At 39.6% G+C, this 18143-nt stretch overlaps 1 protein-coding gene across 3 annotated transcripts in view; it reads right to left on the reverse strand.

The window, feature by feature from the left end:
- The window catches only part of ARHGEF10 (Rho guanine nucleotide exchange factor 10), a 114327-nt gene that overhangs the window by 91686 nt on the left and 4498 nt on the right, over positions 1 to 18143 (reverse strand). For 2 of the 3 annotated variants that reach the window (XM_061460662.1, XM_061460660.1), the window contains exon 2: positions 7354 to 7429. In XM_061460662.1, coding sequence (XP_061316646.1) covers positions 7354 to 7390 — 37 coding nt within the window. In that variant the 5' untranslated portion in view covers positions 7391 to 7429. Of the gene's footprint in view, positions 1 to 7353; positions 7430 to 12840; positions 12899 to 18143 lie in introns of all 3 variants that reach the window. The other variant, XM_061460661.1, reaches the window with a different exon arrangement.

Here is an 18143-nt window from a genome sequence, read left to right on the forward strand (position 1 = left end):
CTGTACCAGCATAACAGAAGACTCTTTGCAGGAACTATTATACTTTCACCTAACCAAAGGTATTGAGCTTAACAACAGAACATTTAACAATGAGGTGTATTCCTGCAACAAACTTTCTTTGACAGACAAAAATCACCTTCTGCATTCATTCAGATGAAACTGACATGGCCACATTTCCTGGAAAGATTGTTTCAATGAGGAATCAAAAAGAAAATCTATAGAGGGAGTTAGAGAGTTAAAAAGATGTTTATCAAGTATGGTTTCCTCATACTGCTTGGCATAGTTTCAGTTCCTCTCTGCAGCAAAAGCTAGCAGCACCTAATAAATGTTTCATTCATTAATTCAGATATTTTATTTAACTTATCATAACTCAGGTTTTTACCGGTGCTCATGAACAACATAAAAGAAATAGAACAATGTGTAAAAGCAGCTATTCTCTCAGTAAATTGTAAAGCAGAATCACTACAGAGGCTTTAGTCATGGTTAGTGAATATTTACTGGGATCAGCATCAGCGAAACAGAACTTGAAAAAAGCCATAAAATCCCTCAGTTATTTGGCACAATCTATCCTGGCCAGTTAATAATGCTCAAAAAGAGTCCTAAAAAGGCAAAAGCACAAGAGAAAAAAAATAATTCTCCTTATATGTGGGCTCACTGTCCAAAATTAAAATCCCAGAACTTAGCTTACACAAATACCCATTGAAAGAATACCCCAAAATCACTACAAATTCCTTTGCAATTTGTATTTAAAGCAAACAATACTAGTTGCTCCACACCAAAGGGCTACAATCCCTTGGAAGCCCTTTATCTCATCCTGAATTGCTCTTTTCGATCAACTTGCCTGAGCCTTGTCCCTGCACACACAGCTAGCACCATCAGTAGAGCCACCTTACAGAGCAGCTGAGTGAATAGGAAAACACAACTGTAACTTACTATTCAGAAAGAAAACACCAATTACTATCAAAGGATGATGTCAGACTCTCAGAAATCTGACAATAAACCACATTTGATCATTTAACACATTATATTTATCTAGCGAAGACTTTACTGTACTACTTAAAAAAGAGTAAGATATAATTACATTTAAACTATTTTCTTTGTAGATACTAAAACCAGAAATAAGTTTTTAATTAACCTATTCATTTTCTTATTATGTCTTGTTTTTCCCAAGGCTCAAATACACTTGGCTAGAAGAAAAACCACATAATTAGGAGTGACATGTGACACCATAGCTGCATTCCTGCAATGGGAATTTTCTTGTTAGCCTTTGTTACACAGCTTGTCTGAACTGTCACACAAAATAATTGATCCTTACCTTAAACAATACATTTTCCTTTATTTACTGAGAGAAATGTGATCTTTAGAAATAAATAAATTGTTCTGTTACAGATGGGCTGTCAGACACCAACAAGCTACAGCCAGCTTGAAAAACAAGGGACCATTCATAACTACAATTCATATGCTGTTCTCATTCTTCTGAAATCTTGGCTCCCCTTTTACCATCATTTGTAACTGTCTGTATGCTGGAAATAGATATCTAACAAACAATGCTGTTTAGCCCAAGAGGAGCTCCATTTTCAGCTACATTTTAATTTAAGCAGTGTTCTTATTTCAATCCCCCAATCACAGTAAGTAGCATCTTTTTATTTTACTTTAGTCTGAAATACAAACTTAGGTTCCCACAGAGTTCTTCACTTCCAAAAAATAAACTGTAAAACATACAGATGCTTTTCTTGCCAGTATCATAAAAGCCCCAATTGAATCGTTTTGTCTCAGACACAAAATTAGCTTTTTAAACAGTTAAAACCTAAATAAACTACGAGATCATTCACTAAACAGCACAAAAGGTAACTAAATAATACAAAAGAAATACATACATGACAGAGAAATAGTGTCTCTACAGCAAAACATGGCAGCCATCCAGCAGCTCCCTATTAAGGTTAACCAAAATTTTTTTCCAAAGTTGTTTTTGTTATTGTTGTTAGAATATGTAAAGTCATCCCAATTGGAACTCTTCCAAGAGTACCGTTGTTCTTATTTCACTGTTATGCCTAGACTCAAGCCAGACTTCCTTCTCAGGGACAGAGGAACTATGACTATTTTAGTGCTCCGGCACTGCCAGGCAAGCAACAAAAAATAACCACGGAAAGACAATCACAGCACTCGATCACATACAGGATATCCAGATTTAAGTCCTTGGCCTCCTTGCTGTGTCTCAGCACATCAGGAACAAAGAAATATGCCACTCACAGCCCTAGGGAGCTGAACATTTACATATAAAAGGTGTACAAAATGCTTTTGTGATCAGTGTCTAGAAGATACCCTCAGTCTATTTTCAGTTCAAAAGACCAATTTAATTCTATTGAAGAACATCTTAAATCCCAAATATCAGCAGAACAATGTTTCTCACCTACTTTACCCATGGTATTTGGGACACCGGTGTGGGTGACTGAACATCAGCATTCCATGGTCTTTAAGGGCACCTCATACTTCCAAAATGAAGAGTTACAAGTGATCCTCTTTCAGGTGAGGAGAGTATTTGGCAGTAATACAAACACTTTGCTATCAAATTAATTCTCACAATGTCCTTGTATGGACACTAAAATTTCAGTATTTCAGTTTAAAAATTTAATATAAATAATCTGTTAATTCCTATGAGAAAAGTATACTATTTGTTCAGGATTCAAGAACTATACTGTGATGCAGCCGTACTCCAAATCTCACTACCATATACTAGCCTACCTTGATAGGCTCAATTATAAAACAAAGCTTAAAGCTTATTTTACGTCTTGCAACTGTAACAGACAACTCTGTGTAGGACAACTGAGATGAAATCTTCACAAGTATACTCAGTATGAGGAAAGACATCCAACATTTTCTAACACTTTTCAGAGAGAAATCATACAAGATGTACAGCCATGTACCAGAAGTAGAGAAACAGGCATGTTCAGAAACGAAAATGCAAACCAGAAGCCTATCTGACACAGAGATTACACCCCACCCCAGCTTCCCTTGGGCAAGAATCTGTTTGTCAGGCATCCATCCTGTTGAGCAAAGAAAGCTGGTTTTCCGCTTGAAACAGGCCCTGATAAACACCTCACGCCCATACCTAAAGAAGAGGACTTCCACTTTGCAAGATACTAAGATGCTTTTAAAGTAATGAAAAACAGCCAGAGACTACATATCCTAATAAAGCAGTAATAGCACAAGCACAGGCACACATAAACACCAACCTACCATTAAACATCCAGGCTCCAGTACCAGCTAGCGCAGATTGTTCCTCTACAGGAGAAGCAGTGTGATTCCTGATTCTTGGAATTATCAACTTTTTAATTCTTCCCTGCTTAGTCTGCAGTGCACAGCATACCCTTTTTTTGTCTAAAGGGGTTTGGTTAAGGACACACCATGACAGCAATCAGTTACAAACATAATTATAACATACAGCCATGATAAAATTTGCCATTTTCATTTAACTTTTTAAAAACTATTATTTCATTGTTGTTGCTGAGAATAGTAGAATTGTCCTCTATTTTACAAAACAGCCATGGAATTTTTCTTCTAGAATCATAAAAGGGTTTGGATTGGAAGGGACTTTAAAGATCATCTAGTTCCAACACCCTTGCCACAGGCAGGGACACCTTCCACTAGACCAGGTTGTTCAAAGCCCCATCCAACCTGCCCTTGAGTACTGCCAGGGGTGGGGCACATGCAGGACCTTGCATCTGGTCTTGTTGAACTTCATGAGATTCACATTGGCCCACATCTTGAGCCTGTCCAGGTCCCTCTGTATAGCATCCCTTCCCTCCAGCGTGTCAACCACACCATGCGGCTTGGTGGCACCATCAGACCTGCTGAGGGTACATCAGTCCCATTGTCCATGTCACCAACAAGGATGTCGACAAGCACCAGTCCCAGTAACGATCCCTGAGCAATGCCACCTATCACTGGTCTCCTCTTGCACATCATATAATGTATGAAATCTTAAATACCAGCACTTTGTGCATACATTTATATGCACAGACACACTAAAGAAGGGAACACAAACTAGTACTATCATCTCAAGTGTCAATTTTTTGGATTATGCTCTTAGTCAAGGAAGTCTTTGCATCCAACTGCTCCTGGGTTATTAACAAATAAATTCATTCAACATATACAGAGAAAAATATCAGGGAATTTTTAATCACAGCTAGAAGAAACAACTCTTTAAAGTAGCCTGGAGGAAGGAGCATAAGGGCATTAATTTTTCTAAAGTTACTCAGTACTTTACTTTGCTGTGGGGTAGGGGAATTAACTAGCACAGACTTGCCACTACCTAGTTAACAATGCATGAACGGAATGTCCAAACAGCTATGAGCAGATATGTTGTGTAAGCATAATAAATTAATTAAATAAAGGTAAAATATATTATTCCGTTCCATTATTTTAGCTCACGTAGTTTTTCCCAATCAAGAAGTGGAAGAAGAAGCCCTGCTACTGACTCTAACTGTACCTTAACCGATACAAGGTATAGATTCAGACAGTTATTGTTAATGAAAAGACATTATTTAACATGAATTTAATTGCACAGCTTTCATAGACATTCTCACAACATCCCCATGGCAAAGTTGAAGGCTTACCATTAGTTTTCCCCTTCAGATACATTAGGATTGATACAAATAAGTTTGCAGAATTGTTAAAACTGCAGGAACCCACTTGACAAGAATAAAATTGAGATTTACAGTTCAAGGTATACAGCCATAAATGGAAAGGAACCCATGTGACTTTCAATACTGCATCTAGATTTGTTAGGACAACAAACAGGTAAGAGAAAAAAATTCCCGTGAGGTCACAAGAAATAAATAAAAAAATATAAAATAAAAAAACAACCAAACAAACAAAAACCCACACCAAAAAACCCCCCAAAACCAAAAGCCACATTGATTTCATTTGTGGCACCAGTTCAGGATTTTTAAATGATTATGTAAAAGTTAAAAATATTTTTTTATGATGCTGGGTCCTGCACCCAGCATAAGCCTCATCCTCACTGTGAGCCACAATAACCCACCCATGAACCCACCTCTCAGATAACACTGGCTTCTGCTGCTCATCCCTTCTGAGCAGGGACTATGGGTTGCCAGTGTCTATGTATGCCAAAAAAAAAAATCCCTCACTCATTACAAACATCGCACATGTTTCCTTCCTTCAATCGTTATGCGTATTTGCAGTTGTACTTGGCCCTGAAATCCTCACTTATTTTCCACCTGCAAAACGGCTCATGAGAGCTACCTAGGAACTGAACTAAAGTGTATTTTAGTATCCTTATTAAAACTTATATTCACTGATATCCCCTTTATTAATATGCTTTAAGAAACCTAGCGATGGTTAAGTAAAAAAACACAACATACAAGTTCCAGTAGTTTCAAAGCTTTTTGAGATGACAGGGAAAGCATCCACTGACACAAGATCAGGTAGAGCAGAATATTTATGTTAAATAAATTATTTATTTAACAGCCTATTAAGGAGTGACATTTCTGAAGGTAAGGACACAATACACATAGTTCAGCATGTTACAAACAGCTTTGCAAAGAAAGGACATGAATTCTGGAATCATACTGAACTACATCACCCAGTTTCTGTCAGAGTCACACACTGACATGCTACAGAAAGCTGGAGCTGCTGCTGCAATTATTAGCTGTCTTTGAAATATGGCAGCCCCTGCTCAAGTGGAAATATTGATTCTTTAGGGATGCCTCTTACCCCACTGCACTACATTGCTTTGGAGATGGATAACCCAACAGAAAGAGTTTCACAGTAACTGTCACTAGACAAAACAGAGCTAAATTCAGGGTCCTGACCACAAGGATTAAGGTAAGGACAGGAAAAGCATTTTTGTCAACAATAACCTCCATGATATCCAATTGAGGTTATTGACAAAACTGTACATAAGGCTGGCCAGAAATCCAACCCATTAAAAGCTGATTTCATAACTTTCTGCTTCTTTCATATTACAAATTTCCTAGGTAGCATCTAGTACAAGATCTCTGTCTGTGGCAGTGTCTAAGACAGAGAGAAAGCAGTTTTGATCTATGATGAAAATTCCCAAACTCCTAACAACAAAACTAAGATAAAGCCTCTTTCATACTTAAGTGGCTTCACATAGGTATAAGTTCTGTGTGAACAACAACTAAAATGTCTTATAAGCAATAATGTATATCATTTATATGTATACATGCATATATCAATATATATAATAGAATGAAAGTCCATAAGTAATGATGTCGTATATAAGGGACAGATCAAAAATTTATGGGAAAGTCACTACCTGTACAAACTGTGCTAGCACCTTTACCAAAATAAGACCAGCTGTACCAGGTTCAACCACAGGCCTGCAAAACTCATGTCTCCATAAAATTGTGCTTTGGGATGACCATACAATACTTCTCCTAAGGAGTCTCCCAGCATCTACCTACCAGAAGCCAAATGCTTTTAAGATTTAAAATGCATAATAACAAGCACTCCATAAAGGTGTGTTTACAGGAAATCAAACAGGAAAAAACTGCCACATGCAATATTCTCCTAGAGAGAGCATAAACACTGAAGACAATGACACAGTGTCTTTGCAGATCCTACACTTGTGCTTCTGAAACCTGGGCCGTGCCAGTGGCCATACAGCTACCAGCATATAGAAGGCAAGGGGCGCCGAGTACTAACTTTACAGAGCCAGCTCCATAGTCCAGCATACATAATACTCTCCCAAAAATCTGTGTTCTACCACACAGAGGTTCATCTGTGCATGCTTCCCCTCTGCTTCCCATGGGAATGCTTGTAGCTAGAGAACTGCAGCATCAGAAGAAGGTCCTTCAGCTACTGCCCTTAGCAGGCATTGCCCAGATTAAAGTATGCTTGGCTGAAGCAGCACATGCCCTAACAGAAAACAACTTGCCCTCTCTGTCCTCTCAATTCAGGCTCCAAACTTGTCCAGGCATTTGAAACACGGGTCCAAATATCCTGCCCATGCCAAAGGCTTCACTTGTTTTTTCTCTACAGGGTACCACATGCATGAACACTTGAGAATGCCACAGCACATGACAAAGGTGCGATGATGTGGTCCACACAGAAAAACATGTATTTGCAGATTTGGACTCTAAGGACAAGTCGCTCCCCAGGTTTCTTCCATCATGTTCTCACAATAGCAGCAAGCAAGGTCCAAGAACAAGACAGTAGATGACCGGAGATCATGTTTCAATAAAATATCACTGTGACCAAGTCTTAAGATGATACGGGGAAATGGAGATTTGGGAGTTAAAACAGTTTGGAAATCTTAACAAATGGTTACAAGAAAATTGGCTTTAAACCCCAAGCAACTGCAATTACCTTCTGGTGGTGGTGGAGGGAATTCCTCTGTGTCCATCCTAGTATATCCACTATGCCTTTAGCAGACTGAAAAACCCTGCAGAAATGAAGGGAACATGTTTGTAGATTAACATAGTTTCCAAATACTGAGACACTCCTTTTCAGTTTGGCCAAGCTCATGCATATTAGCTAATATTATTATGGAAGAGAGGAAATGTGCCTGGCCTCTGGCTTCAAAATGCATTTAGTGCAATTTTTTATGTACACAGCCCTCAGTACTGGAGCCAATTCTTTTAATGATCTCAATAAGCCAGCTGAAGAAAGATGAAGTTTTCAAAACTAGTTGGTACTCTGCAGTTCCCATTGTGACAATCACAAGCAGATCACTAAAACATGTTATTTTAGTGCCTGCTTGGAATACATACACTGTTTCAAAATCTTCATGAAGAGGAGAGGGATAAAAATTCTAAGAAACTCATCAGTTTTGATAAAGCTTTTCTCCATTTGGCAAACAGAAATCACAAGCTTTAGGTATACATTTTACACATATAATTAATAGTGATAGTCTAGTGTCATCTGGAAGTAAAGACTGGACCTGTTATGGTGAGCAACGCACACACTCTGCCCCAAACCTATTTTCACTCTAACTCAAGAGACTGAGAGTCAAAAACATTTCAGAACAAGGCTGAGGGGGTAAAGTAAGTTTCCAAAAGCTGTCCAAGACAGTGGAAGAAACAACGCTGAATTTTCTGTCCTACTCTTGCACAGCTCATAGATATTAACCTCAAGAAGCTACCACATCTGCTGGCTACAGCACACAGAACAGCTCTAGCCCTTGGAAAGTCCCCATAGTCAAAGTATAAAACAGTAAGTTGAAGGACATAGTGAAATTCAAGGAACAGTGGAGAAATAATAAACTAAACTCCCCAAGTCATGGAAGGCAGATGCAGGGACTGTGAGAATGATGACCCTAGGCCCCCTGTAGGAGAGGATCTGGTTAGAGACCATCTTAAAAACCTGAACACACACACATCCATGTTGAAATCCATCTGCAGGTCCCGAAAGAGCTGGCAAATGAAGTTGCTAAGCCACTGGCCATTATATTTGAAAAATCACGGCAGTTGGGTGAAGTTCCCAACTGGAAAAAGGGAAATATAACCCCCATTTTCAAGAAGGGGAAAATGGATGACCCGGGGAATTACAGAGCAGTCAGTCTCACCTCTGGGCCTGCCAAAATCTTGGAGCAGATTCTCCTGGAAGGCATGCTAAGGCACATGAAAAACAACAAGGTGCTTGGTGACAGCCAGCATGGCTTCACTAAGGGGAAATCCTGCCTGACCAATTTGGTGGCCTTCTATGATGGGGCTACAGAACTGATGGACAGGGGTAGAGCAGTTGCTGTCATCTACCTGGACTTGTGCAAAACGTTTGACACTGTCCCACACGACATTGGAGAGACATCAATTTGATGGTGGATAAAGAACTGGCTGGATGGCCACACACAAAGAGTTGTGGTCAATGGCTCAGTGTCTGACTGGAGACCAGTAACAAGTGGTGTCCCTCAGGGATTAGTGTTGGGACCGGTCTTGTTCAGCATCTTTGTCGGTGACATGGACAGTGGGATTGAGTGCGCCCTCAGCAAGTTTGCCGATGACACCAAGCTGTGTGGTTCGGTTGATACCCTGGCGGGAAGGAATGCCATCCAGAGGGACCTTGACACACTTGTGAGGTGGGCTGATGCCAACCTCATGAAGTTTAACCATGACAAGTGCAAGGTCTTACACCTGGGTTGGAGCAATCCCAGACACAGCTACAGGTTGGGCAGAGAAGAGATTCACAGCAGCCCTGCAGAGAAGGACTTGGGGGTGCTGGTCGATGAGAAAATGAACATGAGCCGGCTTCTGTGTGTGCTCACAGCCCAGAAAGCCAACCGTATCCTGGGCTGCACCAAAAGGAGCGTGACCAGCAGGTCAAAGGAGGTGATCCTGCCCCTCTACTCTGCTCTTGTGAGACCTCACTTGGAGTATTGTGTGCAGTTCCTGTGTCCTCAACATAAAAAGGACACGGAACTGTTGGAACAAGTCCAGAGGAGGGCCACGAGGATGATGAGGGGACTGGAGCACCTCCCGTATGAAGAGAGGCTGAGGAAGTTGGCGGTGTTCAGCCTGGAGAAGAGAAGGCTGCGTGGAGACCTCCTAGCAGCCTTCCAGTATCTGAAGGGTGGCTATAGGGATGCTGGGAAGGGACTCTTCATTAGGGACTTTAGTGATAGGACAAGGGGTAATGGGTTAAAACTTAAACAGGGGAAGTTTAGGTTGGATATAAGGAGGAAATTCTTTACTGTGAGGGTGGTGAGGCACTGGAATGGGTTGCCCAGGGAAGCTGTGAATGCTCCATTCCTGGTGGTGTTCAAGGCCAGGCTGGACAGAGCCTTGGGTAACATGGTTTAGTGTTGAGGTGTCCCTGCCCATGGCAGGGGGATTGGAACTAGATGATCTTAAGGTCCTTTCCAACCCTAACTATTCTATAGTTTTATAAATGAATTGGGATACAGGCGTCAAATCAATTGCCACTTACAGAAGATGTGGCATTGAATAGAAGGAAGTGCCTCAGAAAAGGATCCAGTCTTAGGAGGTACCAGGCAATTTACCTCCCTGACATCAAGCATGCAAGGCCAAATTATCAGGGCAGACATGCCAGGAATGATAACAACTCTGGTAGCTCAAGATCCTCATATGATGAGACAATTCTTAACAACTTGCATTTTCTGAACATACAACATTCCTCTTAAATTGTCTAAAGCTTTGTTAATTTTTAAATCAAATAATTAATAAATCTAATAAGTAATATTTAAATAACTTTTTAATCCAGACAAAATCAAGTAGCTTCAGAGCCAAGGCTCAGAAAGGATTCATCCACATTTACAACAATGTAACGAAAAATATTCCATTACAGGCTTCCACTGTACAGTGCCCCTTCTAAAGACTCCCTCTGCAATTTACATCTGCAGAGCTCAGAGGCGTGTTCCTGCTTACAAATGTCTGGAATGTGCCTTGCCACACCAAAACTGTCAGCCAAAATGAGGGAAAATTATGGTCTGAAGAAAATGCGATTGTTCTTTATTCATTTAAAGTTGCATCATCAGTGCGACATAGATTTTCAAGTGTGAAACATGCAATAACCAGGAAACCTGACACTTAAGTCTCAGCATCTCTTCCACATACATCTGTAAGAGTAGCTAAAAGGCCATATTTTTATTTAAATGTAGGGTGCAAATTTCTAAACACCTGTGGAAGTTAACTTCAACAATGACTTTTAAAATAGGCTTCTTCCTCACTAACAACATGCAGAGCTATGGCAGTTTTCAGCTTGTTTTCTATTTTGATCTAGCTCACAGTGACATGCTTCAAATTACACAAGATTTGTGTCAAGGAAAGACACAGAGCCAGTGTTGGAGCCCTAGGCACTGACCTGCTTGCTCCCATCTGAACAGTGCAGTTATTCACAAGAAGAAAGATACAATTTCTCACTTAAGAATGCCTTAGGTGTTGACTTATGCATTGCATTAATTCATCTTGAAGTTCCACATATTTTTCTCTACTTTTTAGATGCTGAGGAAAACACTGAAACAGCAAAAAGAGCTTGGTATTGTACATTCCAGTAATACCGTCCATAAAAATAATTGACATTTTATGTAGCAGATAGCTTGTTCATGAATGATCTCTGACAGAACCTTATTTCAAAGAGAAGTTTTTCACTCTTCTATTGAGAGGCAGGGGAACTAACTCAAGTCGAAGATGTTTAAATCAAGATTAAGATAAACGATTTAACTTGACTAGCAGCATATGGCACAGTTTGCATTTGTTACTCAACTGGTTTCCCCACAGATTCTGCTGCTAAACCAGTTGCACACCACATAGCTACAGAGGTGCATTCAGAAAACTATCATGGAAATTACAGCTCAAAAGAAGCTGGAAGGGACCTCTGAATGTTCTCACATACGGGTAGCACAGCTGTCTTCAGAAATAGATCAGGTTGCTCAAGGCTTTTTCCACACTAGTTCTGAAACCCAATGAAAGTGGAGATTTCACCCCCTCCCTGGGCAGCCCACTCCTGTGCTGTTCAGACACTCTGGAAAGAGTTTTTCCCTTATGTCCAACTGGAATAACCCTTGCAGCAGCTTGCAACCATTGCCTCTCCTTCTCCTGGTGTGTACCCCTGACAAAAACCTGACTCCACCTTATTTCCAAGCCCACCTTAGGGAGCAGAGGTCTGCAATTCAACCCCATTCAGGCCTTTCTTCTCTAAACAACACAAACCCAGTTCCCTGAGCCTCTTCTGACCTATTCTCTCCCACAACCACGGTGGTGGCAATCACTGGACTGGCTTCAGTTTGCCACTTGTACTGGGACCCAACAGTGAGTACTGAATTCCAGATGCAATGCCATGACCATTGAGTAGATGTTATTTACTTTAACCTAAATTTATTTAGGAAATTGAACAGCTATGTGCTTTTAAAACACAATGCTAAAATTTTGTTCCAAAGGAATTTAGAGACTGCAAATAGAAAATATAATCTATTAAACGTGAAACACATGAGCTATTATTATGTTCATGTGTACTGCATTATAAAAATGTGAATCTGAAAACTGAACAACTGCCCTGATGTACTGGATGTGCAAAGCCTTTTTCCCCATATAAAACTTATTTCTCAAAGGTAGTATAACCTCCATTTAATGACTCAAACTGCTCCTTTCCCAGAGAGAAGTCCCATGCAGTTGAAGGAGTCAGACCTCAAATGGCACTCACACTGGAAACCAGGATCAGCTGACTATGAAATGATCCCCAAGGACAGATCCCCAACACATATCAAAATTTCCACCTTTCAGCCCTCACCTTCGTCCATGAAAGCTAGTCAGACTTCCATGGAAGGAAGTGGAAGCCTGCAATGTCCCACAGCAGACCTTACAATCTGAGAGTGCTAATAACCATGTAAGAGAGGCTAGTGGCCTGGCATCCATTAGACTAAAATCCCAATTCCACAGCAACTGGCAGTTTTAGCAAAGAAACAAAGATGCCTGCATGCTTGGCCAAAGACTATAGAAGAAAACCAGTGTTTCTCCCTGTGACTTGGTTTCGCCTCTCATTACCTCTGGTAACTCCTTCTGCCTTCAGGGCTAGGCTTCTCAGCTATGGCTGCACATCAGATTTCATTCAATAGTTTCCTCTAATTGTGGGACAAGCAACAAACCACCAGTTCTCAGCTACAGGAATACAAATACTGATCAACATCTGCATTTCCACTTGATCAAAACTATTTTCCAGGAGTCATTACTTGTACAATAGTCAATAGGTAACAGAAACAGGACTGATGCAAACTCCACCAAAACAACAATACAGCACAGCATCCAGACCTCGTGGCACAGGACCTACACACTGAGCTCCCAAGGGGCACACGCTGCCAAGTTTTCCAGCTCTACCATCCTAAGAACTGAAAAGGCAACATACCTTCCCTTTAAGGAGTGCGCACTGTAACTGCAGTGACATTGGGATTCTTCACTCAACACTGCAGAAAGAATGAGCCAGTGAGCGCTTTTTAAAACAAAACAGAAAAATGAAAAGAGGAGACTGATTTCCAAGGAACTGTGACTCATGGAAAAAGCTTAGCGCAGGCAAGCTGCAAAGTCCCTTCTCTGAGAAAGCATGAAAGCCTACAACTTAAATAAGTAAAGATTAAAAAAAAACAAACCACAAACTGTGAAGACAAAGCCCATAAATGTCTAAAATCCTCCTGTGTTCATGTCACTTACTGAATATTGCTGTGTAATGCCCAGCTGAGTCTTCTTCCAGCTGTAACTACAGAACTCCCACTGGGAAGTAAATCTCAGAAAAGGATCCAGTCTTAGGAGGTACCAGGCAATTTACCTGGTAATTTTACCTGAAATTTTATATATGGACAGTTTTGGGGGTGCAGAGAAGCAAGGAAGGAAGAGAATGAAGGAAAAAAAAAAGAAAGATGAATTTCCTTTTTTCCCCCTGTACCTCAAGAAGCTTTTGTTAAACAGAAAAAAATTTAAAAATTAGGGTTTTTTTTTTTACAATTTATTCTCCACTTAAGACCATTCCTGAGAAACACAAACTGTAGGGTATTTTTAAGAAATGTTTTTATACTACAGTGGGTGTGAATGAAGCAGGCATTTATATTATGAGAGCCTATCATCACATACTGCAAACCATAGAATGAAGCTGTATCAAGGCTGGACATTAGTTCTTTTAATGTATATTTGGTTTTATCCATAGGTAAAAGCCCTATACTGTACTGATTTTATTCTTCAGTTTATAAAAAAAAAAATTACCTAAATTATAAGCAATGGAATGATAAGGAACTGCATTCATTCAAGTAGAAAATAAATACAAAGCCCAGTTCCTCACTCAAAGTCAGGGGAAATTCTATTACCAGCTGCAACACAAACAATGTCAGATGCACAGAAAGGTACATTTTTCAGACTGCATGCTCAATCCACTTCCCGAAACACTACTTCACTTTATTTTCTGCCACCCTTTTTCATACCAAGCAGCATCCTACTCGAAATTAGAGAACAATGTGGCAGCAAACCCTAGACAAGCAGCAGCAAACCCCAAGAACATGGCTGAAGATTGGTTTTCTATTCCTTCTTTTTAAAGGGTATTATTTGCAACATTTCTTCACCTAAAGCTGATTCTTGCTCAGTACATCATCTGAAGGAGGGGAAAGGAGGAAGAAAGCAAAGACTGCATTTTCAGATATGCCTGAGGGCTCCTACCCACAATACAAGCAGAAGGCACTATGGATTTTTTAGTGTTTATGTTCTTCCCCTCTACAGATTATTACTGCAAGGCAAGATACGGAATCACTGCTTGACAGACTCATTCAAGTTGACAGGTACCATGTAGTCCAACCTGCTGCTCAAAGCCAGGTCATCTATCAGGTGAGACCAGTCTGCTTTATCTACTGAGATCCCAAAAATCTCCAGAGACTTCAAACCTTGCCAGGCAACACATTTTCCTGCTTGGTCATCCTCCTAGACAAAAACATTGCCTTAATACCTAGTTAGAAACACCCTTACTTCTGTTTATGACCATTGCCTGTTGTCCTGCCACCTTCTTGATAACCTGTCAGCAGGCAGACGCAGGCTGCCATAAGGCAGAACAAGCCCAGCTCACTCAGCCTCTGCCACAGGGCAGGGCTACAACCCCTTGACATTGTGGTGGCATTGTGCTGACCCTGCTCCAGTTTATTCACATCTTTCTTGTACTGGGGCAGGGTGGGGTGTGGATGCAAAGCTGGATGCGATACTCCAGGTGCGGTCTGAGAAGCGCTGAGTGAAGGGGAACCTTTCTGTTGGAGCAGCTCCTCTTCCTACATGCACAACCTTGCCTTCATCATTCTGAATTTCACAAAGTTCCTGCCGGCCAGCTCCTCCAACCTGACCATGTCCTCCTGAGAGACAAGCCTTTATCTCAAGCACATCCATTGCTTACCCCTTCTCCCAGTTTGGTGTCACCTGCAAATTTCATGAGCAACTGTAGATTGCTCGACCTGCAATTCACACATAGCATAAAACAGGACACATCTGTTCCAAACAGCAAGGCACACCACCGGTTACCAGCCTCCATGTAAGTTACAACCAACTAGTCATCTCTAACACAATCGCCCCACCAGTTTTGACCCATCTAGTAATACATCTTCCCAGATCATAATGACATTCTGCAGACCTTGCTGAACCCAACATGAACATTGGATTTTATTAAACTCAGTAGCACGATATTTAACTTATAGATGGGAAAGCTGAGACCTACAAATATTCATGGAATGAGAGAGAGTATGGGTAAAAAGTTACTGAAACCAGAGAAAAGAACAAGTTCCTGAACATGTACATAGGGCACCTGAATTCTAGTGAATAAGCCTTTGCTTCTGCCTTTTGTGCTGGCAATGTTTGAATATCCAAAGGAAGAAGAGGGGCACCACCCTGTGTTTTAGAGGCCATCCTGGAGATCAAGTGTACCATAACAATCACAAGCATCCAAAGAATTAAAACTGAATGGTGTCATCACATACTGTTAGTCAGGACTGGTTTAGAGTTTTTCTTCTTGTTCTGTGTCACACAAATTAGAAGACTGCATCACTAGTTCAAGATCACAATCTGTGTTGCTCATTTATTTTATTGCAAAACAAAATATAAATGAATACTAAGAGCATTTCCCTTAGTTTGCTCTAAATTTTACTGCAATCAAGTAATTTCATCTGGAAAATCATATTTGTGAAATTTCCTCTTTTAAACTTAATCGAGACTAGACCCTTTCAATATTGTAAACCAAGTATTACCTTAATTGGAAACATCCTCAGCAAGATTTCTGTCAAGTCAGAGAAGATCCTTCAATGTGGCATAACACTTCAATTGTGTTATAAACCTGCATACGGATCAGCTGCATAAATATTATTATACATATGTAATTATAATGCAGAGATTTATAAATGCTTTTTAATTAAAAAATTGCAAAAAATAGTAATTTATTCTAGTAATTCTGATGAGCCTTCTATGCAAATTACAGTATTTTTGTCAAAGGGAAAATGACCCCTCATGAAACCTATTTTGATTCCCCAGTAAATCAAGTTCTTAGCAAAAGCAGAAAGTCCTAGTCAAACCTGCATTAAATCCATGACCCCTAGTTCTACAAAGAATGGGTTGTCTTTCAAGATACTGATGACAACATGAAAATTTCTATCAGAAGCTCTTTCCCATGACACAAGTGAAATGATACACCAATCTGAAGATCAGTCTTACCATCTTCTGCAAACCTAATCTTGACAGAGACACTTAATACACATTTTCACTTCTTAGATACTACTGTCCTTGAAAAAGTAATCATAGCATTTCTCATCAAGGACAGCCCATTACATATGATGATTACAGAAGTGTCCAATTGAACACATTTATTTCACCTGGTGAATAAAGTTATTAATACAAATACAAAGTCTTATTCCTGTGTTCCTAAAATATTTGAGTAAAATACTGAAATACATTTCTAATCATACAGTCATAATGCATGCTCTAGAAAAATAACGATTTTCATTTATTTTCTTTTTGTAACACCAAAATATTATGCAAATAAATCAGAAACCAGGTAATGCAGCCATTAAATCATCAAGTAAGAACACCTGCACAAAACAGACTTCAATTTAAAAAAAAGTATAATGTATAAAGCATTTTTCCATGGAAGCCTAAGTTCAGCATCTAGTCCTAATATCTGCCGTCTTCATTCTCCTGTTGATTTGGAAATGATTAAGTAAACCTCTTCTTCACCTTTTGTAGTCCAAAAGTGAAGTTTTAACGACTCAAATTAGTCTGTGGTTTGCAACATTAAATATTATGTACAATAATATTTATTATGTGGTCCTAGAAGGAAACCTAAGTATTGGCATCTACTTCTCTCCGGTTTTAGAGATGAGAATATAATGTTTATCCCATTTCTTGAAGTTTCTGAGATGTATTCTCTATCTCTAAGGAAAAAAAAAAATTCTGCAATCTTGCTGAAAGCATTTTGAGAAAAGAGAGTACATAACAGAAACAACAGTGAATGTTTGACCTTGAGCTTGTATCCTAATAGCCTGCATTCATGGTTCAGTCCCAAGTAACAAGTATTGTACAGTACAGCAAGTCACTGAAACAGATTTTCCCAAGATAATGCCCCTATTCAGCACCACATAAGTAGAACAACTTATTTTCTCGTTAACTGCTTCACCCACACATTTGACATTAAGCTTCAGGCTTCCTGACTGAGCAGCAAACATGCAGGACACGGATCAATGTTGCACAGTTATGCATCACTTCCCACACTGAATCCTGCTGATTCAGGCAATTCAGAATAAAATAGGAGTTAAGTTCTTGATCTAAAAACCACACATTTGAAAACATACTTTTCAAACCTTTTTTATCATTACTTGTCATCACTCCCTTTAAAAGCAAGTTGTACTTCTACACGTCCCTGGCTTCAAAATAATCTGAAGTATTTTGGCATTAATAAAATTCAGATTCTTTACTGTAAAAAAATGTCCAAGTGGTTTAAATCTCAATAGGTGCTAATAATGCAGCAGTTGCCTTTCATGGATATGTGACAGATCTTGAGTCTCAAGATTCTGCTCTCTGCAAACCACACGTGCACAGAACAACATTACTGAGAAAGATGTGAAAACATAAAGTATGAAGACAGTTGTATACATCCATAGTGATAACTTCTGTTTATCTTGCTAATGTACCTCCCACCTCCTTATTATAAAGAGTGCCTCCTTACTATAAAGAGCACCTTCATAATATGCCTGCAGTCTCTGTAAGGAATTCTCAGGCTTCAGTTTACAAATCCCCACTAACTTCCAAGCACCAAGGCTTGCAGCTTTTCCACGCTTTAAACTACTTCTAGATTCAGAAACAAAATTACCAATATTAATTTTTCACTAGCAGGTGTAACAACAAAGACTTTAAATGAACAGGAACATGAGTGGAAAAAATAGCTATAATGAATGTTGATTTTAGCAAAAGGTGGTCTTGGATATGGAAAAAGCCTCACCCACATGTTGCAGAATATATACAAAATGAGACTAATTCATACCATTATCACTGAAGCTTCATTTACTGCCCCATCATAACATAGAAAATGTTCAAAAAGTAAGACACATTCAACAACTGCATTCACAGTGTTTAATTTACACTGTAACTCAAAGGAAGTTTCTCTAAGGGAAAACTGCAGCAACAGATATTCCATAAGAAACATCC

This window comes from Pezoporus flaviventris, unplaced genomic scaffold, assembly GCF_033815535.1.
Source record: "Pezoporus flaviventris isolate CSIRO_AGI_PZ_B2104156 unplaced genomic scaffold, CSIRO_AGI_Pfla_v1 ptg000031l, whole genome shotgun sequence".
Taxonomy (NCBI): Eukaryota; Metazoa; Chordata; class Aves; order Psittaciformes; family Psittacidae; genus Pezoporus; species Pezoporus flaviventris.